General features: G+C 50.4%; 9 protein-coding genes across 9 annotated transcripts; 4 read left to right on the top strand and 5 right to left on the bottom strand.

The window, feature by feature from the left end:
* Positions 1-328: 328 nt before the first annotated feature.
* VC83_04435 (uncharacterized protein) lies at positions 329-2,130 on the top strand (the record flags this gene model as incomplete). Its single annotated transcript, XM_024468067.1, has 3 exons — positions 329-382; positions 431-532; positions 580-2,130. The coding sequence occupies 3 exons, from the start codon at positions 329-331 to the stop codon at positions 2,128-2,130; spliced, it is 1,707 nt and encodes a 568-aa protein (XP_024324507.1).
* A 564-nt stretch (positions 2,131-2,694) lies between these two features.
* Positions 2,695-3,869, bottom strand: TCEB1 (Transcription elongation factor B (SIII), polypeptide 1 (15kDa, elongin C)). The gene is made up of 4 exons (XM_024468066.1): positions 3,679-3,869; positions 3,563-3,611; positions 3,190-3,323; positions 2,695-3,137 (listed from the first exon to the last, which is right to left on the bottom strand). The coding sequence occupies exons 1-4, from the start codon at positions 3,806-3,808 to the stop codon at positions 3,133-3,135; spliced, it is 318 nt and encodes a 105-aa protein (XP_024324506.1). The 5' UTR covers positions 3,809-3,869; the 3' UTR covers positions 2,695-3,132.
* Positions 3,870-4,072: 203 nt separating this feature from the next.
* VC83_04433 (uncharacterized protein) lies at positions 4,073-5,136 on the top strand (the record flags this gene model as incomplete). The annotated part of the gene is made up of 3 exons (XM_024468065.1): positions 4,073-4,379; positions 4,795-4,887; positions 4,979-5,136. The coding sequence occupies 3 exons, from the start codon at positions 4,073-4,075 to the stop codon at positions 5,134-5,136; spliced, it is 558 nt and encodes a 185-aa protein (XP_024324513.1).
* On the bottom strand, positions 4,891-7,574 carry UBA2 (E1 ubiquitin-activating protein uba2). Its single transcript, XM_024468064.1, has 4 exons — positions 7,359-7,574; positions 6,995-7,165; positions 6,215-6,930; positions 4,891-6,165 (listed from the first exon to the last, which is right to left on the bottom strand). The coding sequence occupies exons 1-4, from the start codon at positions 7,419-7,421 to the stop codon at positions 5,208-5,210; spliced, it is 1,908 nt and encodes a 635-aa protein (XP_024324512.1). The 5' UTR covers positions 7,422-7,574; the 3' UTR covers positions 4,891-5,207.
* A 376-nt stretch (positions 7,575-7,950) lies between these two features.
* Positions 7,951-9,644, top strand: VC83_04431 (uncharacterized protein). Its single transcript, XM_024468063.1, has 4 exons — positions 7,951-8,687; positions 8,743-8,897; positions 8,950-9,307; positions 9,362-9,644. Exons 1-4 carry the CDS (start codon positions 8,276-8,278, stop codon positions 9,556-9,558), a joined length of 1,122 nt encoding a protein of 373 aa, XP_024324511.1. The 5' UTR covers positions 7,951-8,275; the 3' UTR covers positions 9,559-9,644.
* VC83_04430 (uncharacterized protein) lies at positions 9,619-12,077 on the bottom strand. The gene is made up of 4 exons (XM_024468062.1): positions 11,547-12,077; positions 11,450-11,494; positions 11,229-11,393; positions 9,619-11,180 (listed from the first exon to the last, which is right to left on the bottom strand). Exons 1-4 carry the CDS (start codon positions 11,656-11,658, stop codon positions 9,694-9,696), a joined length of 1,809 nt encoding a protein of 602 aa, XP_024324510.1. The 5' UTR covers positions 11,659-12,077; the 3' UTR covers positions 9,619-9,693.
* On the top strand, positions 11,943-12,848 carry PET8 (S-adenosylmethionine transporter; the record flags this gene model as incomplete). The annotated part of the gene is made up of 1 exon (XM_024468061.1): positions 11,943-12,848. The coding sequence occupies one exon, from the start codon at positions 11,943-11,945 to the stop codon at positions 12,846-12,848; it is 906 nt and encodes a 301-aa protein (XP_024324715.1).
* Positions 12,345-16,507, bottom strand: VC83_04428 (uncharacterized protein). The gene is made up of 5 exons (XM_024468060.1): positions 16,213-16,507; positions 16,030-16,108; positions 13,448-15,958; positions 13,255-13,399; positions 12,345-13,202 (listed from the first exon to the last, which is right to left on the bottom strand). Exons 1-5 carry the CDS (start codon positions 16,244-16,246, stop codon positions 13,029-13,031), a joined length of 2,943 nt encoding a protein of 980 aa, XP_024324716.1. The 5' UTR covers positions 16,247-16,507; the 3' UTR covers positions 12,345-13,028.
* A 206-nt stretch (positions 16,508-16,713) lies between these two features.
* Positions 16,714-19,971, bottom strand: VC83_04427 (uncharacterized protein). Its single transcript, XM_024468059.1, has 3 exons — positions 19,738-19,971; positions 17,433-19,685; positions 16,714-17,369 (listed from the first exon to the last, which is right to left on the bottom strand). The coding sequence occupies exons 2-3, from the start codon at positions 19,677-19,679 to the stop codon at positions 16,884-16,886; spliced, it is 2,733 nt and encodes a 910-aa protein (XP_024324711.1). The 5' UTR covers positions 19,680-19,685; positions 19,738-19,971; the 3' UTR covers positions 16,714-16,883.
* Positions 19,972-19,991: the final 20 nt, after the last annotated feature.

Below are 19,991 nucleotides of genomic sequence, written 5' to 3'. Positions count from 1 at the left end.
CGGTTTGAAGGTTTATGCAGGGGGAGGATTGAAGTTTCGGTAAATCGAGCCAAGCTTTTTATGTTTCCTCAGCCTCGCCAGGACCAGTGGTCACGTGAACGTACGTGTCTCTTCGGACGGAGATAAACTGTAGCTACATAGACAGGCATTTGGCTTGCTTGAAGAATTGTATTACATGAAGAATAGCTTCTCAATATTGTTGAAGATAAGATCAGGCATAGTCTTGAATAAAAAATTGGGTAGTGACGTCTCGGGAAGTTTCGTCAGCCTTCTTGCGCGAGCTTGAATCCTCGTTTTAATCCACCAAGCATTCCCATGATACTTTGCTATGGAGAACTCTCTTCAAGATATACATGGCCTAAGGGTTGCTGTGGAAGGCTGTGTAAGCTTACATAAACTCCAGCCTTTACTAAAGCTAACTTAATCGCAGGGCCATGGCACATTGAATGCCATCTACGTCGCAACAGAGAAGGCCTGCGAGGAGAGGGGCTGGCCAAATGTTGACTTGTTGATCATTGGGGGAGATTTCCAGGTTAATATTCCGATTCAGCTGATTTGTGGTTGACCTGACAAGTCTAGGCTGTTCGAAATGTCCTCGACCTGACTGTCATGTCAGTCCCCGCCAGGTTTCGGGAACTGGGCGACTTCCACGAATACTACAGCGGCATTCGTAAAGCCCCTTATCTGACCACCTTCGTTGGAGGCAATCATGAAGCAAGTAGTCATTTGTGGGAACTTTACTATGGTGGCTGGGTGGCACCGAACATCTATTATATGGGAGCTGCCAACGTGATGCGACTCGGTCCAGTGCGCATATCAGGTATGTCTGGAATATGGAAGGGGTACAACTACAACAAAAGTCACCACGAGCGGCTGCCATATAACCAAGATGATATAAAGTCTATATATCATATCCGAGAGCTGGATGTTCGGAAACTATTGCAAGTACGGACACAAGTTGATATCGGTATCAGCCACGATTGGCCGAGAGCAATCGAGAATCATGGCAATGCTAAAGCTCTATGGAGAATGAAACCAGATTTCGAGAAGGAATCTAGAGATGGGACACTTGGTAGCCAGGCTGCTACATATGTTCTTGACCGACTACGACCCCCATATTGGTTCGCGGCGCATATGCATTGCAAATTTGCTGCGACCAAGATATACAAGGACGAGACTGCGGATTCTGCGTCGCAGACAATCGCAACACCAACAGCTCCATCTGCAGCTACGGCTACTGATAATAGCGTCCCAGCCGCAACAAAGAATGAAGAAGAGATAGACCTCGACATGGACGATGACGACGAGCCTCCTGCACCCACACCAAAGCCAGAAGAGGCCCCAACTACCACAAAGCCCACCAACTCCATCTCCGACGACCTCCGTGCCCTCCTCCCCGCGTCATTTTCCCGCCCTGCTCGTACTTCTCGCTTGCCGCCTGGCCAACCTGTTCCCGAAACCATCTTCAACAGCACCGTCCGCTTCCTCGCTCTCGACAAATGCCTCCCCGGCCGTAAATTTCTCCAACTACTCGAAGTCTCGCCCTCCTCGCCTCCAGCGCCGAATTATCCTCCTCTGTCCGCCGAGAGCGGTGCTGATGGATCTACCGGGGCGCCTGGCTGGCCTCGGTACCATTTATCGTACGACCCAGAGTGGCTCGCCATCACGCGCGCCTTCTCCCCGTCGTTGGTCCTCGGTGACCGTGATGCTCGGCCGCCCTCTGATTTAGGCGAAGAGAAATACAGGGAGCTTATCAAGGCAGAAGAGGTGTGGGTCGAGGAGAACATCGTTAAGAAGGGGAAGCTACAGGTGCCCGAGAATTTCGTCATCACGGCGCCAGTACAAGATGGTGTCCCTCCCACGCTCAATATCCGTGAGCAGCCGAAGGAATATAATAATCCCCAGATGGTGGCGTATTGTGAGTTGATGGGGATTGAGAATAAATTCTTCGCTACGGATGAGGAGAAGGAGCAGAGGGCGGCAAAGGGTCCGGCGCCGGCAGAGCCGAGGAGGGATGGATTTGGTGGAGGGGGTGGGCGTGGAGGTGGGCGAGGGAGAGGTGGAGGTGGAGGATTTGGTGGGAATAGAGACAGAGGAGGTGGTGGCAGGGGAAGAGGGAGAGGCTACTGAGACCCCTTCTCAATGGGCTTTGAAGGAGGAAATATAATGCCATCAAAGGTGTAAGAATGGCAAAGGCATCAGCTTTACTTCACTGTAGCTAGCTTAGAATATACCCCAACTAATAAAACCGAGGCTATTGCACAGCTACGACTTCAACTTTGCTTTGGGACGTATATGTTCTGCCATCAGCTATGCACATCCGACTCATGTAAGGCTCAGTGGGATGCAATGTTGTGATGGGTGTATGTACATTCTATATCCTCATCGTGCAACCTGGAAATATATTTCCAACCCGTTGCACCCCAAGGCGTCTAAAACGTATCTCGCCTATCTATTATTGGAGTTGCCATAAACTATTTGAATATAGCAAAAGAAATATATCCCCAGCAAGAAAGTCCAGGCCCCGTAGAAATCGTAGGGCCGGCCAGAAAAGAGGGACCGGATTTTATAATTTTATAATTATCCGTACTCAATGTACCATCATCTTTAGACGTCAACCTCAAGGAGAGAGTTAGGAGAACGCATATGCTCAGATGGGATGTTTTGTGGACGTAGCCTGGATTGGTTCGCCTCATTCGGCGATAATAGACACATGATCAGGAGATGTGCGAATGGTGTAAAGTATTGTTCATTGAATCTATTTGTAAGGTAAGATAGTAGAGAAGACAGAAGGAAAGGAATGTATCCCCTGGAATAAGGCTCTTCTTCTATACTCGGCTTTCTGCAAGCCTGGAAGAGAACAGAATAAGAGGGAGTAATGTTTCTTCCATCATCTATAGACGTTCATGCTCATGGAAGAGTGGAGAAGAACGCATATGCTCAAATGGATATCGAGCACCAAGCTCGTACACTTCATCGCCCCGTAAAACATACCAGAAATTTGAAATTGTACTTGTATTATAGACGTATATGCGCCATGGCAACCTGTCGAACGCCAGCCTCCATCCCAAATGCTCCAGTCCGCCGCCCATCGTATATCATTACATGAGGTCATTAGAAAAAATGCCAGATTCAAGCTACAATATCGTGTTAGCGAAGTAGACAAGGAGTGGGGACATGAAGACTTACTATCCAAATAATCCGCCGCCATAAGCAACTCCAAGCACAACTCCGGAGGAATATCCATATCCTTCACCCCATCCCGATCCCGATTGACGTAGTTATAGTAAAAGTACTCCGCGACCTTCTCAAGGACTATGCCACTGTAACACCACAACAACCATTAGCATCTGCCTCAACATCCCACAACCCAAGGACTCGCACAAGGAGCAGGCATCAGAAAAGGCCTCAGATCAAGTGTAATGGCATCTCATCCAGCTCCCATCCTCCGTATAACGACGCCAGAAAGAGGGTCTGTAAGAGCTCAAATCGCTTCTTCATCACCGACTCTCTCCCTCACCCCACCCTATCTCCCAGCAGCACGAAACATAAGGGTATTTACCTGATCTCCTCAAACACGCATCTATTCTCCACACTCTCCACAAATCCACCTGCCCGCCGTCAGTCCGTTCCCAGTATCTTGTATAGCAAAACGCAACGCGTTGCGTGAGGACCTACTCTTCGGATCCAGCATCCGGCGAATGGCGCCGCTGATACAGGCCGCCTCGCGGAGAACGACGAACTCGAAGCCGTCGTAGCTCACCAGCGTCACCCATCTACTCAGCTGCTGGTCGCTCGAGTCTGCCATTTCTTGATTGTGGCTTTGGGGGTTTCGAGGTTGGAAAGGACTGGAATTCTCTGCATGTGGGAGCTTGGAGGTTGATGTGGGGAGTTCGAAGAGGCTTGGGTATTAGGCTTGATGAGTAACCTAGCGGCCGCGTCAATTTGATATCACGTGAATGTTTCTGATATTGGACCAAAGCGACGACTTCCATCGGCCATCATATGTATAACTTGAATCAACGGTCTATTATTCGGTTTTGATAGCATTCTGAAGTTGAGCATTATAACCATGCTCCGCCCCGTTATCACCCGCCAAGGAACTCGGTTCTACCAGTCTCTGAGAAAGTCATTTTCTTCTGGAAGCTCTGACAAAACCCCCATTAAACATGTTATTATCACCGGAGCTTCTGGTGGAATTGGCAGAGCCATTGCATCACGATTTGCATCAGAGGGCGCAAAATGTACTTTAATTGGGCGAACGGAGTCGAAACTCCAAGCATCCCTCAGAGAGCTCTCAGCTCTGAGAGATCACCGGATTGTGGTTGGAGATGTGGGGAAAGAGGCATTTTGGAAGGACCTCGCGAAGAAAATGGCAAGTGGAAAGAAATAGGTAGATGAAATACGGCGCTGATTTAATGTAGAGGGAGGACAAGGACCATTGCGATGTTCTGGTTAATGCAGCTGGCATAACACATTATTCGTTGTTGGTCCGGACGCCAGCGGCGAAAGTGGATGAGGTTATTGATACGAATCTGAGAGGCACCATATTGGGATGCCAGCACATGATCAAGGACATGATAAGGAAGAAGACAGGCAAGTTCTCTAGCCATGTGATTTGTATAATCCCACGTACTAACTGGAGTTTCTGACAGGCTGTATTATCAACATTTCATCTCTACTTGGAGTCAAAGGTGGTCGCGGAAGTTCCGTTTATGCTGCTTCAAAAGCAGGCGTTCTAGGTTAATCATCGCCCATTGAATGCCACTGCCACACATTTTTAACATTTCCCAGGTTTTACAAGAGCTCTAGCCGCAGAATCAGGGCCATCAGGCATCCGCGTGAATGCCGTAGTGCCCGGATACATAGAAACCGAGATGACATCAGGTACGAGCAATTATTCTTCATTAATTCTTAATTTATCCTCCTCCTGCAGGCGGGGTATATCTGACAACCAGTGGCTAATATACATCTCCAGGCATGGAGCCTGCCCTTTTTGAGTCCACCAATAACGCCATACCCCTGCAACGTTTCGGTACCGCCGAAGAGGTTGCTGATGCCGCGTTCTTCCTAGCCGCTAACCAGTATGCCAATAACTGCACCCTCAACCTTGATGGAGGTCTGAGTGCGGTATGAATAGGCCAGGTTCGCCATGTGCTGGGAGATTCCGGAACACGTCTCAATCATCACTAATGTTGAGGTGTGGTTCAGTCATCATCAATGATGATGGCACCGTCGTCCGCGCTGTCTAAAACGATAATATCATCGCTTGTCTCTTTGAGCTTCCCACGTTTAGCTTCAGGACCAGCTTCTCCAAGCTCATCTGCCCCTCTCTTCGTCCCTACCACCGGACCAGGAGAGGCTTTAGGAGCCTCACCGTTGGTGATGGCCTCTTTATGCCCGGCATCAACATTCGTGGCTTCAGTTGGGGGTGGAATAATCCGTGGCCGTCTGGGTATGGAAATCGGCTGCTCGCTATCGACGGCCGTGGGGAGTGCACTAATTGGCTTTTCGTCAGTCGGCGTTGCGGTCCCCTGAACGCTGAGAACAAGGTTGACTCGTGGGTCCTCTTCATCCTCGTCGATGACTGTGAGAAAGCTGTCCTCCTTGATTCCGAGCTCGCTCAGTTTCTTCTCGAGGTTTTCTGTCTCGTCCACGTCATAGAGCAAGCCAGCTTCATTGCTGACCACAAACTCTTCGCCATATCCGAGCTGAACGCGCAAGAAGTCCTCTACTAGATCATTCAACGTAGCTCGTGATAAGTCTACCAGGAGCCTGGTTTGCGCAACACTACAAACAGGGCAGTCCAGGTTTGGTGCTCGGGTCTTCTCGTAAGCCATGAGACGCTCGGATGCGAAAGGTGACAGAAAGATTTCTTTTGTGCTTGAATAATCGCCACGAAGGACTTTGAAGGATTGCAACACGCAGAGGCCTGCGACAATTGCATTTGTTGTGGCAATAGCCGGAATAATGTTGCCTGCCATTTGCTTGGTGTCAAATCGAGACTTGGTCTCGATCCCGAAGATGATGGATCGGATATTCGCAGTAGCGGTGACAAAGTTGAGCGTATCTTCGTCATCCTTGTCAAAGATTATTGTTGGCTCTGCGGAGTTTCCATCGGAGGCGGCCTTCAGATCCTTCATGCGTTTGCTCAGACGATTTAAACTATATATGTTAGCCTTGTAGATACGAACGAGGTTGAATGTATGCGTACCTGTCTTTGAAGACAGTCAAGTTTTCTTCCAGAGACCAAGGCTTCTGATCATTTTTAAGAACTGTTTCTTTTGACTCCTCCAGAGGCGCGGCAGCAGCAGCCACAGTGTCGTACTCTAGTGGATCTGGCTTCCTCCTTGTCGTCCACATCTCCTCCATCGACCGCAGGCGCGTGATATCCTCATTGAATACCTTATTGAAGAGTAGTTTTGGGAAGTCGTCAGTGCCCATGGAATCTCTAATATTTTTCAAGGCCTGCGCTTCCTGTCGTAGTTTCTCGATCTCCTTCGCGTTCTCCGAGTCCTGTGAATGGTCCATCCCATCGGCGTCTATCTCCGTGGCCCCAAACACCTCGCTCAACAGGTAGCTCTTGCCCCATACAATGCAGTGTATCGGCTGACTGGGTGTACTCCTGATTGTGCATACTGGATAGCTCTTGGGTGTAACTTTCGTGGTGCAGTCGTAACATGCGGTGATTCCCTTTTTGATGACCTGCACTTGACCATTGAAACCCGTCGTTCCACTCTCGATCAGCGGTACGTCAGCCGCAAGGCACATTTTGTTAACATGGCGGCGGGCATCGAGGTTATCGAGCGCATTGAAGACGATAGTAAAGGTTTTGAACCAGTCGATGTTGAACTGGGCATCTTTGATATTGGTGTGGTATGATTCGAGTTTGACTGCTGGATTAAACCTTTGCGCAACTTCCTTCGCAACCTGGAGTCACAGTTAGTAGGGGTTTTGTTTTTGCCGAAATGGACCAGAGGTGGGGGAGATGAACCAGAGCCTTGGACTTTTTGATGTGCTCATGACGGAAGAGAAACTGGCGGTTCAGGTTGCTGAGGTCGATGGTATCAAGGTCCACGATGTGTATTTCGCCATAACCGGTGAGAAGTAGGTTCTTGAGAAGCTCGCAGCCGATGCCACCGGCTCCTACCATCAGAATTCGTGCCTATAGTTGAGATATCAGCCTGGTTCGTTGCAGAGCAGGAAAGGTCCATGATGGCTTAGGCAGGCGCATGTCGCATCATTCGCAAAGATTGCGCAGTGAGAACTACAGCCCAGAGGCTGTAGTCACTCAATACACTCTATACAGAGCGAGACGACTCTGTTGGCCATGAAGCATAGAGAAGGCTCGGGCTTACCTGCTTGACATCATTATTCAACGGCTTACCCAGCGCCTGCTGGTTGTAGTGGTCGCGGGCCATGTCTGCGTCAATTGACAAGAGAGTTGAATATTGTACATCTGATATAAAAAGACAGCCCAACGGAGAACCCAAAGGATAGAAATTCAAAAGCGTGCCGAAGCGCAGGGTGAAGTGTAGGGAAACAAAATATTGACTTGTCGCAGGAAATGGGAGGTTCGTCGCAAAGCGCGGCTGGATGGAGGAGACCGACGTTAAACCGATTGGTGTATGTACCCACTACGCGTTTTTTTGGTGGTATGGTACTTGTGGTAAGTCTGGTACACCACGCGCCGTAGTCGCGTGGTGAGTGGGGTCCGATTGAAGAGTCCCCAAAGTTGACTGGCGACAGTTCACCCGCGTCCACTAGAAGCCACGACGTGCAGCCGGAAGTATCTTTTGTACTGTTCTATGTAGTAATTTAGTTGGGAGCCGCCAAGTCAGGTACCTGGCCATGCATAGGCAGTACCTGCCGATGTTTCCTTTTGTCGCATGCAGTGAACTTCCAAGGCTCCAAACTTCATTATATTCCTAGAAATTCCCTACTGGATGTATTTTGATGGCCGAAGCGTATCATGTCTTGCCTTCAACCCTTAAGTATGCACATTCCAAGTACAGTACTATTCAAAACAACGAGTACAATTAATACCAGACTCCAAGCCTCTGTACTAAGGTTTGGCGCGTGCGCCAGATAAGTGGTTCCCTACCAACGTTCGGTGTGGCCGATAACAACTTCCCAAAATTCTTTATCAGTATTATTTCTCAATCTACCCCTTCCAGCAGCTCAGAGAGTAGCAAGCACACCTTACATCTTTCTCACAGAATCAAGCTGAAAATCTGTTCACAATCCTTGTGCTCTCTCTAACAAATTTCTCATAATGTCGGACGACGAAGCGGACCCAGAGCTCCTGGCGCTGCTCCGTCAACACCTCATGGGTGCACAGCCTGACCCCAGCGTGCCTGAGACACATGTGCTCGATGGAGCAAAGTATGTCACCGATAATTCCATAGATGTGGCCCTTGACATGCGGAGCACCAAGGCGGCGGCCGCCATGATCTACGAGCAGATGCAGAAGAAGAAGTACTGCACCTCGACCTGGTCCTCACATGAGCTGCATCCCAAGGCCAAGGATGAAAAGACGGTGGCGTTTATTTTTACCATGGATTTACTCAATTTTTCTTTTTGGTCTGATAGGTGCTCGGAGGAGAGGTTTGCCATTGAATACAAAGGCAAGAAGTGGACGGGGTATTGGAGCTTAGTTGCCGCTATTAATCGTGCGCTGGATGAAGGTTGGCATATCTCCCCTCTTACCTGCCTTTGGGACCCGTGCTTATGAATGACCAGATATACCAATCACCAGTTCGGACTACTGGCAGAGTGAGTATGAGTTGACTGAGGAAAAGATGGCGTATATCTTCCGGTCTGCTACAGACGAGGAGATGCCCATGTTGAAGGAGCGATTGGCGTGCCTCCGGGAGGCAGGGCAAGTGCTCTACGAGGTATGACAGACTCGTAGCGAATGATAGTGATGGCACTAAGTTCACTCTTCAGAAATATAATTGCAGCTTCCTGGACTGCATAGAAGCAGCAGACCAGTCCGCAGCGTCTCTGGTCAACATCCTGGCCGATGATTTTAGTTGTTTCCGGGACGAAGTGCGGTTTGAGGGCCGAAAGACCGTCCGGATCCTCAAGCGTGCTCAGATCCTCGTGGCTGATCTGTGGGCATGCTTTGACGGCCTCGACTACGGGGAGTTTTATGATATAGACAAGATAACCATGTTTGCTGATTATAGGATTCCGCAAATATTGAACTTGTTAGGCTGTATGCAGTACAGTCCGTTATTAGAGACTACCCTGCGGAAGAAAAAGTTGATTGAGACGGGTCATTCGTGGGAGGTGCAAATCAGAGGTATGTTTGGAAGATATGTTGTTATGCCCGAGCTGTTACTGACAAAATAAATAGGCTGCAGTATTTGGTGTGTGGAGCTCATCAGGAAAGAGATTCTCAGGCAGCATCCAGACACGGAGATAAATGCCATATTAATAGACTTCTTCCTCTACGACACGGCGAAGGAGCAGGAGAAGATAGAGCAAGAGAGGGAGAAGGTAGACGACGAAGGCGCTTTACCCCATCACCGCACGCGCGCTATTTGGTACTGAGCCATATTTTCGAAATTCATCAGTTTTAGACCATTCAAACCAGAAGAGAAAAGTTTATAGACCAAATTTAATTATTTTGCTGGTCCATCGATGCCTTCTATATATGCCTAATCAAACATGCTCCTCAATGTAATATTAATTTGGCCATGAACCCAAGCCCCTATACCTGACTTCATACTTCACCAACTTCTCAAAGTCCTGTGCAATAATACCAAGAGTAGGAAGCCCCACTACTTGTTCCACACCATCCACTTCAGTTACAATCGCCGGTAGCACATGTCTAAATTCCGAAGTTTTGAGAGGCAGTAGCAACTTCTCCCGCTGTTCCAGCTGCTCCATAAATTCCGTTCTTTTGAGTTTATGCACATCCTCTACCTGAAACGGCCTTAGAGATATGCTGGTGGACGTCAGATTCAAAATGCGGATCCAGAAGCGGCCATCGAATAACTTCCAGAAATCATTATCTCTCCAATATGCGCCTTCGTCTTTCCCCTGGAATGGCATAAACTCTAGACGTGGCTCTTTGCCTCTCTTATACGGCTGCGGCCTGATAATCCAGTGCCGGTTCGCTATCTGTTGAGGGGCGAGCGTTGAGCCCTCACTTGCTGTCGAATTGTAACTTGTGTGACTGGAAAGTAGACTGTCATGCATATCAGAAGGCGCAGGCTCAAACATGACGCCAGCCACAGTAAATGCTTTGCGAGGCGCTGGATCATGGCCAACTTGTGAATCAAGCTCCGGATATATTCGTTGAACCGCAGTACTCAATGTCCCTAGGGCGATATTTTCGACAGGAGAGATCAACTGGATAACAGCACGGAGCCACCAACTTGCGTCCTCAAACTCGGTGCTGGAAATCTCCGTCGAGCTCTTGGCGTTATGTCCCATATCTAGAGGCTCAAAATAAACTGAGCAATACGGAACACTGGGTTCAAACTTCAAGATCCGAAATTTCTGGGCAAAGGACTTGTTACGCCTTTCCATGTCCCTGTCCCTGTTTTCCTGGAGCCTTTTCGCTAGTGCAAGAATGGAAGGCTTTTGAAGCGCCACGGGGAGCTTATTGTTCGCGTAAATATGGCGAATAGCGTTCCTCATTGTGAGCGTCGGATCTGCATTTGTGTTGTCCTCAAACCAAGACATGCCGTTGGCTTCACATGTATCCCTGAGCTCTTGTTTGCTGAAGCATAAGAGTGGGCGGTAGACTTTGATTCCGCCAGATTCTATCCGCATGCCTAAGGAAAATGTAGCATCGTCTGATGAGTCCAAAGAACGAGACTTCGTCAAGTCCATTCCCCTACCAAACTTAATTTGGCTCGCGGACGCCGAATCATCAACTACACCACTCTGGTGTACGCCATATATCCCACGGCACTCTGGAATGTCACCAGACAATCGCATCCCACAAAGTCCATCCTTTCGGTGACCATTAATCATCCTCATCAAGACGGTCTCGACTTGATCATCGCGGTGGTGCGCAAGGAATAGGGATTGGATGCCGTGGTCGCGGCACGCCTTCCCAAGAGCTTGAAAGCGGTACGTCCTGGCAAGAGACTCAAAGTTTGATGCTTCTTTGGGATTTAGCCCTTCTGCCCATTCAATTTTGAGTATATCCGTGGGAATATCTAATATTGTCAATAAGAGCAGTGGGAGCAAGACATAGTTCAACTCACCTTTCTCTTCCAGGATTTTAGCAACGGCATGAGCCTCATGGCCGCTTCCTGCGCGAACTTTATGGTCTACAACGAAGGCACGGAATCTAAATCGATCCTTATTGTGAATTTCAGAGCAAAGGAAGGCCAAGGCCATGGAATCCACGCCACCGCTGATTGCCAGACCTGAGCCTTGTTAGATTTAGGGGATCAAGCATTTGAGTACCATGGAAGTAAAATACCAATTGTTAACGGATTGCAAGGCTTTCCGTGTGTCTTTTCGGCGACTAGGCATTATTAGTCGTTAAACTTCATATTGATTCTTATTGAGTTTCATACGCTGATTCAGTCCCTTGTGGTTCAGCCGCCGCAAGCTCGCAATAAACCTATCCAGGCTGATGGCAGCAGCCCCACGACCGCTCCATCCTGTTCGATGTAGGACCCCCACCATTCTAGCATTATCCCCCCAATTCTACCATAGCTCCTCTTCGGTGTTCGCCATACTGCGGCGGGATGCGTGCGTGCCAAAAAACTGTCGCGTGCTGATGTCCGGGATATCGCGTTTGGGCGGCTATCGATAATGCGGCATCCCCACAACCGTGGGCTCCCGAGATAAGTTTACAGCACAGGCTTCCCCCTTCCTCAACAACTCATGAGGGCTACGGCCTTCCTTCCCTTTGCAATTTAATCCAGTCCCTCATTCCTCCTCCTCTCCCCCTCACCAAATCACCGAAAATGTCGACCTCAACAAATACCTCCTTCACCTCCGCCCTCTTCTCCGGCGCCCTAGCTGGCACCACAGTCGACCTCTCCCTCTACCCCCTCGACACCCTCAAAACCCGTCTCCAATCCCCCCTCGGCTTCCGCGGCGCCGGCGGCTTCTCCGGCATCTACGCCGGCGTCGGCTCCGCCATCGTCGGCTCCGCCCCCGGCGCAGCCCTCTTCTTCGTAACCTACGAAAACACCAAATCCTTCCTCTCCTCGCGGCGCACCGCGCGCGACACCCTCGACCCCAGCTCGGCGGACGCACACAAATGGGAAGCCCCGATAGAACACATGATGGCCGCGTCGCTGGGCGAGGTCGCCGCGTGCGCGGTACGCGTGCCGACGGAGGTGGTGAAGCAGCGCGCGCAGGCGCGGCAGTTCCCGTCGTCGCTGGCGGCGCTGTCGTCGATTCTGAGCCAGCGCGGGGCCATTGGCGTGCCGGGCGTGTGGCGGGAGCTGTATCGCGGGTGGAGTATTACGATTTTCCGCGAGGTGCCGTTCACGGTTATTCAGTTCCCGTTGTGGGAGGCGATGAAGAAGTGGAGGTTGAGGACTACGCAGAGGGATGAGGGGAGGGGGAAGATTGCGGCGTGGGAGAGTGGGTTGGCGGGGAGTATGGCGGGGGCGACGGCGGCGGGGATAACTACGCCGTTGGATGTGCTGAAGACGAGGATGATGCTGGCGAAGGAGAAGACGCGGATGTTTGTACTGTTGAGGCAGATATTGAGAGACAGTGGACCCATGGCCTTCTTTTCGGGGATCGGGCCAAGGATTATGTGGATTAGCATTGGAGGAGCTATCTTCCTGGGAAGCTACCAGTGGGCATATAATGCGTTGGAGGGGAAAGCAGTACAAAAGCGAGAGGAGGCGATATGAGAGTCAGGGGGGATATGTGAATATTTGCATCATTATTGGGCGAGAATGCATATAGATGGCGCAAGCAATGATAGGAATATCATTGAGTTGATAGTCATTACACGTCCCGCGTCTTTGGCATATAGACATGGTAAGTAGTTCTCCCCGCGATCAAGGAACCAGAACAGAATACACGCCCTCTCAAGGCTCTTCGGGTGCAGGGGGCGGGGGTGCATCAGCAACTGCTGGCGGTTCAGGTCCCTTGTCGATTTTGAGCTCCTTCCGCCCATTACTCTTGTAGTATAACATGACATCTGCGCCTCCTTTCCAAATACGCGCTCGAAGGGTGGCCAAAGTCATCGTTACGGGTAGTTTCTATATAAACATGAGTTAAAGGCCAAGGATTGTAGAGAGGCATCGTATATACCTGATCATAACAATATAGCTCGAGATATTCTTCTGGCTTCAGGGCATCCGGTTCAGAATGCTCAGGTATAGCCTCCATGCGTTCAGCGACGTAAGCCAGTATTTTCTTGACACGAAGCATCCGGTTTGCGTTCAATCTGCAATTTCTGTGGAGATATTAGCTTGGATCGGTTTCAGATGGAAGAGTGGAATACCCGTCTGGGCCAGCAATGCCAGGAAGTAAGTCCTGCCAGGGCTGAAGGATGAACGACAGCTTCACCGGTTCTTTGAACGGTATCCTATTCTTCAACAGAAGTGCCCCTAACCAGTTTGGTGCTCTTTCGATGATCGTGCTCGCATCCTCGCCAACTGTGCCTACAGTACCTCGATACAAATCCGCACTTCCTCCTGAAGTCTCTTCCTGGATAATTACAGTAGTCATCGTGGGCGGCTTCAAGACCGGCGCCTCGTTCGGCAAGCTTGGCGTGACCCCGCTTGCCAGTGGCTGATTGGGGAACTCGCTCAGGTGTTTCTGGTATTCGGCGTTGATCTTCTGGATAATGCCCGCAAAGCTGTCGTCGGTGTCCTTCTCAGTAGGCTCCGAGGTCTCAGATTCTGATTTCTCAACTTCCACGACTGGTTTCTCTGCGGAAGTGGATGTAGAGCGGGCAACCTTCTTGCTACCGAAGGACATCTTGAATTTCTTGCCAAACTTTGATCCAGCCTCCTTCCCATTGGTTTGTTTTTCAGGATCGGGGGTAGCTTTAGGCGCTTCCTGCGCATCATTCGGTGTCGCTGCGGGTTTAGTCTCAGACGATGCCAACGGGGCACTGGTAAAGTAATCGCCCGTTTTATCGGCCGAACTGTGGCTTATTTGTGACTGCAGTTTCTCCAGTTTCGACTCGTCTTCGGAAACTGCAGGTACGCTATTCGGCGGCACTAGAGGTGTAGCAACAACGATTCCCAGGTTAGGAGTCCCCTGAACCTGGTGGCCGTTTCCACGTGGCGTCGAGACGTCGCTATCCCCAGAAGAAAAGGGGTTATCGGTTGGGATCTGTAATCCTGTCGGTGGCAGGTCTCGCGGCCTCGATGCTCTAGCCTTTGAAGTAAGTTCTTTGCGGAGGTCCTCGTCCCTCCTTATGACTTCATCGATGAGCCTAGAAAATATATGCCTCAAAACCCATTTGCCTAGATTTATGCGTTGATCATCACGGTGGGAGATTGGTTCGCCCATCTGTATCTCATCGGCGTACATCTCCGCATCAAAGCAATTATACTCTTCCAGCACAACCGCCAACCGGCCCGTTCTAGTATCAATAGAGCACCAAGGTGCAATCGCTTCATTGGTGTTGACTTCAGGCTCCACATCTTCTAGATGTCTCTTCCCAAAAGATTGTATTGGGACGCATTGGAGAAGGTCCCATAGGAGTACATCTCCCGCGGTATCCAGTGTTAGAACTCTTCGCCTGTCATTCATCAACTTGTGTTTCACCAACCCATGCTGACCTTCGATCGTTTCGGCAGGTAATCCATGGATCGGCTCTATCAGAACAATATCTGGGTCCAAGAGGTCTGCATCTTGCTTGACGCTCGCAGTGGATGTGGTCATAGCATCTCCATCTCTAGCAGCAGCAGCAGGGAAACTTGCTGTGTTCGAAATTCGAAGTATCGATCTAACTGGGATCTCCTTTTTGCCGCTGGGAGTTGCCGCTGGGGGTGACGCAGGTCTCTGCCTTGACGCGTCGCTCGATGTCCTGCGGTGTTTGCATACTTCGGGCAACTGGATGCTATCCCCAGTATCCACATTAGCCCATCTATTGATAGATGAACTAGCAGTGGCAGTCCAGATGTGGTCTCCGTATGCAATAACTTTGTTCACCCCTTCAGTCTCCTGCCCTACGGCCAGCGAGATGCCATCGTCCATCTCGCCGTTTGTGTTTCTCACGTCCGTCTTAACGATGAGGCCAGAACGATCAGCAGAGTAAAAGGTTCCCAACTCGGGATCGTCGGAAAATAGCGTCCACACACTGTCATTGTGCATCGTGAGGGTATGCATGCATCTGCCAGCAGTCACACTCCATACTTTCACAGTCTGATCCGAACTGGCGGTCATAATCGTGTCGCTGCTCTCGTTTATCAGGATTGACCGGACGTTGTCCGTGTGTCCAACGAATTTCGTTATGCGCTGTCCGCTTCTTGGATCCCAAAGGCGCACTATGCTTTCGGGCCCCCCGCTGGCAAGCATGCTACGGCTGACGCCCAGAGCATAGACGGATCCTTTCTCGCTCTTCTCTTCGCCACTGATCTCAATCTCTAGCTTCTTTCCGGCCCCATTCAGGTCCCAGAGGCAGATATTTCGATCCAAGCCTCCAGACGCAACCCAATCGGCCTGGCTGTTCGGCGTCGCTAGGCATTTAACATAGTCTGTGTGCTGCCCAATTGTCTGTGGCGCCTCCGAGTCATATGTCAATGGCCGCCATACTCGCACCGTAAGATCCGACGAGGCTGAAACCAACGCTGTGTTGTTTTGCGCGAGCACAATATCATTCACCCAGTGCGTATGGGCCTGTGTCTGGGCTCGGAAAGTCGTCTTCGGTGTGCGTTTGGAGCTCGGGTCCTCCTTGGGATCCTCCGGGGATTCGAATGGGTCCTCAAGACCGTTGCTGCGTTTGAGGTTGAGATCCAAGTCCCATGCGCAAATGGCACCATCGCGACCTCCCGAGTATCTATGTTACATCAGTCTAAATGTCGAAGCGTGCGGTCAGGCAGGCGAGAAGCAAAGTCTTTCAAAACGTACAGTATCGAGTTCTCGCCGTCAACAGCGAGTCCATTCACGCCTAGCCTATGACCGCCTGGCGAATTCGCAAGCGGTAAAACTAGACAAAAGAATCAGCACTCATGCGCAACATCCAGCGAGATATCTCTGGTGGCAAGACAAGTTGCATCGTTGCGTGGCGGGGTTTTATGTAACCACACTCACCATAGCTAATCCGCTGGCGCACCTTTTTGGCCATTGGTGCTGCTATCAAACAACTATCATACGGCGGCTGTACGCATACACTCGCAACAACAGTCTGGCATATCAATAGTTGATGTTGTAAGCTGTCACAGTCGGTACGAATATGGGTTTCTTGGTGCTTGAGGTTCCATCATACATCCCAACAGAAGCTGAGGTTGTTCTGCTGTGGGTAAGACGCCAGAGTATGGACCCCTTATGGTTCATAATTAGCTCGCAGTCGAGCAACATGTCCGCACGTACCCTGGCGGGACCTGCCCACCTCCGCACCACGTTGACTTTGAAATTAGCGCTTTAACGACCAAACCCCCACCTTCCGCTTTTCGTAAGTTACAGTATGTACTCTAGGGAAGTCGAGCCGCCGTTGATAACAGCGAAGCTCCACTCGGGGGTAAGTATAGCGAGTCATGGCGATGGCGATCACTCTCTACAGATCACTCTATGTAGCAGTATCAATAGCGAATGGCCCTATATTGTGAGGCATACTGTAGTTATGGACGGTCTGAGACTAAATGCACGTCTCTATTTCTCCATGCAAATATATTATTTATCTCCCCCTGGTACTCCATGCTCCAAACTCCGTTACCAATCGCCTACTTTTCCAACCAATCTACTCTCGGACCCCCCTGGGCCATTCACTTTTGTGTCTTCTGCGTCTTCTTCGCGGCCCTCATATTAGGTAGCGTATTCAGTTTCCCGGGTTTTCGGCCTACTTCGGTAACCAGCATCCTGATGAAGTCCGGACTACTCCAGTACGAACTATGGGCGCTCAGCATGTTCAGGTACTGGATCTCGAGCGGGCCGCCGCCAGAGCTCAGGAAGTAATCGACCTGCCCGTTGTCGTTGAGTAGAAAAAATTTCTTCTCAGCAATCTCTTCGCGCGTGAAGTCGTGGACTTCCATTTCCAGCTGCGACGGGAGCCGGGGGATAGCTGGCTTTGCGACCTGTCCGACGCCCAGGTCGGGTGCTGAAGTTGCACCTGGAATGAGGCTCTTCATCGTATTGCCAATGGATCCAAAGAAACCCGCCGTGGCGTAGGGGACTCGGGCGTTCTTGAGAGACAGTGCATACGCTGGATCGATGGTGGCGTTAAGGCGATATGTGATGGGGTCATTGCAATGCTATAAAACAGATCAGCAGATGCCTTTGAAGAACCCAAACGAGTCAGGGATTTATTATCTTACCATAACGTTATACAGGTTGTCCACCGCCGGACAACCATAATTGTCAGCATCGCTGGTAATGCTTTCGTCCTGGCCATCAGAGCCCGCGCCAGGCTTGTTCCTTCCCTTCCTTGGCACGAGTTTCCCTCTCTCCAGCAGTAAAAAGAACCCGGCCGGGCTACCTACAAAAAACAAGTTCTTGGTGTCGAAGTCAAAATGTTTCGACACTGAAGACCCATCGCCTGGAATAACCTCCGGCGGAACAGTAGGTTGCCTCGATAACACGTCTAAGGCCATCGCACTACCCAGAGAATGGGCAATGATGTGGACACGGCCATTTTGGTGAAACCCCTCGTTGTTCTCGCACCATAGCCGGTACACGCGGTTGGCTTCGTAAACAAGCGCTTCGATCATCTTGGGCTTATGATGTGACATATAGAAAGGTATATCGAGCATGACATCTGAGATAAGGTTCCGAATTGTTGGTATAGTATCCGGGGTGATATCCTTCAAGGAAAATTTGGTGTGGAGGGACTCCCTGCCCTTATCCGAAGCCTTCATAGGGCCACCTTCTTCAAATGAGAGATTGGAGCGCCAGTTGACAGGCAAAACCATGATTCCGCCCAGACCGGGTCGGAGCACCGTTTGGACGCCCTCATTAGCTAATTCTACGTTGATAGACCGCCTAAATGAGTTGATTGCGTGTGTGAAATGGAAACTCTCGACTCTCTCAGACAGTTTCTGACCAATTCCATGTATAACAAGAACAAGGTCTGTAACTGCCGGTCTCTCGGGTTGTGCTGCACAAGCTTCACAGACAGCTCTCTGACATCGATTTTCAGTCCCAGAAGCCGGGGCTGCATCTTCTGCCATAGAAGCTACAGCTGATTTGTGGTTAGGGTGCAGCTTCTCCCATAATGGCCAATCAAATCCACGGACAACGTGTAGCCCAACAGTAATACCTTTCCTAATCTTAGAAAGCGGTTTCCGTCCGTAATAGGCAGATGGTTGAAGGCTAGTCTTCAAAATATACGCATTTCGCGAATCCTTGTAAATAACATGCGAGTTTGGGTAACGACGTGGAGTGTTCACTTTCGCAGGACTGTTTTCGTCGGATTCGATAAGATAGGCATCCCCTTCAGCGGCAACTTCTCCGTTGAAGCACATAGCAGCGAACCGAGGATTGTTCAGGGATACAGCGGAATGAGATCGGGCTTCCTCAGAAGGCTCCTCGCCACTCGGCCATAATCGATGTGATATCTTTTCCTCGCCATCTGCACCAAGAGCAAGCGCACTCGCGAGCTCATCGCTCCATGTCCGAGACCATGGACGCAGTTCCCGATACCCCGTTTCTAATTGATTGGCAACGGCGCTTTCCACGGGATACATAGTATCTCGATAAAACCATGTTCCGCGGGAAACTGCAGCAACGTCGTGCACGGGCGACCAATATATAGGTTTCATTTGGAGATTTGGCAGTTGCACGAGATGCAATCGAGATATTCCAACAGGTATGCTGGCAGTCTCCTTCGTAGATTCTTTTGATTCGCAGCGAGAAGCGTTAGCTTCCTCAAGTTGTGCATCGTCGCAGGGCGCAGTTGATTCCAGCTGTTCGTTTTCGCGGTGGCTACTGTCTTCTTCTAGGGGCATAAATGTGGCAGGTGAAGATGGTGACTTTGGAGACACTTCTGCAGCTAGTGGCCGGACGTTTTCTGAACGTTCAGGCGCCCTTTGGAATGGAAAGCCCGTGGTGCCAGCTTCAGAGAGCCCTAACGATGTCGCTCCAGCATCCCCGGTGGTTTGATCATCAGTTAAACTGGAGGAGCTCTGACTTTTTATCGCCGCCTTGCGGTCTTTGTGGTCTTCGTCGTGCGGCTGCGAATGCCCTTTATTTGTGCCTTCATCCTCAATTATAACCCCACTTCCTCTATTTCCATTCGCTGCATTGGCAGTAACTTTGACTAGAGGTTTTTTCGGACTTATGCTAGATGTTCGATGTCCGGTTTTGAGTCGAGCTGGGCCAAAGGCAAGCCAAGCTTCTTCGAGGGCATTATTATCGCATGGTGAGAAGGGTCGCGGTGCATGTTTTGCTGATCTCGGGTCGCTGCTAGGGGTGGGGACAACAGATAGCGGATCGTCGATTGGTAGAGCTGATGCGTAAAAGAACTGTATCCAAACAGGTGGCTGGCTATCATCCCCCTTACTGCTAGAGTCGACATTTGGAGCGAGACGGCAGGTAGGGCCGTAAGAATGGCTTGAGCGAGCCATGGTAAACTGCGCCTGTCAGGTGGTGATTTGATAAGCTTACTGGCATGTTTTTACTCACATGGTAGGTCCAAGAGCTTCGGGGCTGAGACAATACTTTTCATCTCAAGCCGGAGGTGCCATATGCGAAAAATGGGCAAGCACTGACAATCCGTCGTTTTGGATTGAAAGTTCGAGCCCACGGGGCTCTCAGTAGGCAGCTGACTTGTTGATAGGTGCAACGGCCTTCCCGCGTTCTTTCCTGCTATAACGCGTGTCGTTTTGCGATTGTCGGAGTTGATGCAGGTGATTCCGGCGCTGCTGTGTTGTTTGTTC

This window comes from Pseudogymnoascus destructans (genome assembly GCF_001641265.1).
Source record: "Pseudogymnoascus destructans isolate 20631-21 unplaced genomic scaffold scaffold_9, whole genome shotgun sequence".
NCBI lineage: Eukaryota > Fungi > Ascomycota > Leotiomycetes > Thelebolales > Thelebolaceae > Pseudogymnoascus > Pseudogymnoascus destructans.
This window is presented reverse-complemented; position numbering and strand designations above follow the sequence as displayed.

Excerpts from the sequence above, each read along its gene's own strand:
- TCEB1 (XM_024468066.1), bottom strand. The coding sequence starts at position 3,808 with ATGGCAGACTCGAGCGACCAGCAGCTGAGTAGATGGGTGACGCTGGTG. Across the intron at positions 3,612-3,678 it reads CCGGATGCTGGATCCGAAGA|GTGGATTTGTGGAGAGTGTG; the intron begins GTAGGTCCTCAC and ends GACGGCGGGCAG. Across the intron at positions 3,324-3,562 it reads TGCGTGTTTGAGGAGATCAG|TGGCATAGTCCTTGAGAAGG; the intron begins GTAAATACCCTT and ends GTGGTGTTACAG.
- UBA2 (XM_024468064.1), bottom strand. The coding sequence starts at position 7,421 with ATGGCCCGCGACCACTACAACCAGCAGGCGCTGGGTAAGCCGTTGAAT. Across the intron at positions 6,931-6,994 it reads TCAAAAAGTCCAAGGCTCTG|GTTGCGAAGGAAGTTGCGCA; the intron begins GTTCATCTCCCC and ends CTGTGACTCCAG. Across the intron at positions 6,166-6,214 it reads TTGACTGTCTTCAAAGACAG|TTTAAATCGTCTGAGCAAAC; the intron begins GTACGCATACAT and ends TAACATATATAG.
- VC83_04431 (XM_024468063.1), top strand. The coding sequence starts at position 8,276 with ATGTCGGACGACGAAGCGGACCCAGAGCTCCTGGCGCTGCTCCGTCAA. Across the intron at positions 8,688-8,742 it reads TAATCGTGCGCTGGATGAAG|ATATACCAATCACCAGTTCG; the intron begins GTTGGCATATCT and ends ATGAATGACCAG. Across the intron at positions 8,898-8,949 it reads CAGGGCAAGTGCTCTACGAG|AAATATAATTGCAGCTTCCT; the intron begins GTATGACAGACT and ends TTCACTCTTCAG.
- VC83_04430 (XM_024468062.1), bottom strand. The coding sequence starts at position 11,658 with ATGGTGGGGGTCCTACATCGAACAGGATGGAGCGGTCGTGGGGCTGCT. Across the intron at positions 11,495-11,546 it reads CCACAAGGGACTGAATCAGC|TCGCCGAAAAGACACACGGA; the intron begins GTATGAAACTCA and ends AATAATGCCTAG. Across the intron at positions 11,181-11,228 it reads TAAAATCCTGGAAGAGAAAG|ATATTCCCACGGATATACTC; the intron begins GTGAGTTGAACT and ends TGACAATATTAG.
- VC83_04428 (XM_024468060.1), bottom strand. The coding sequence starts at position 16,246 with ATGGCCAAAAAGGTGCGCCAGCGGATTAGCTATG. Across the intron at positions 16,109-16,212 it reads GCGCCAGCGGATTAGCTATG|TTTTACCGCTTGCGAATTCG; the intron begins GTGAGTGTGGTT and ends TCTTTTGTCTAG. Across the intron at positions 15,959-16,029 it reads GACGGCGAGAACTCGATACT|ATACTCGGGAGGTCGCGATG; the intron begins GTACGTTTTGAA and ends GATGTAACATAG.
- VC83_04427 (XM_024468059.1), bottom strand. The coding sequence starts at position 19,679 with ATGGCTCGCTCAAGCCATTCTTACGGCCCTACCTGCCGTCTCGCTCCA. Across the intron at positions 17,370-17,432 it reads ACAACCTGTATAACGTTATG|CATTGCAATGACCCCATCAC; the intron begins GTAAGATAATAA and ends TCTGTTTTATAG.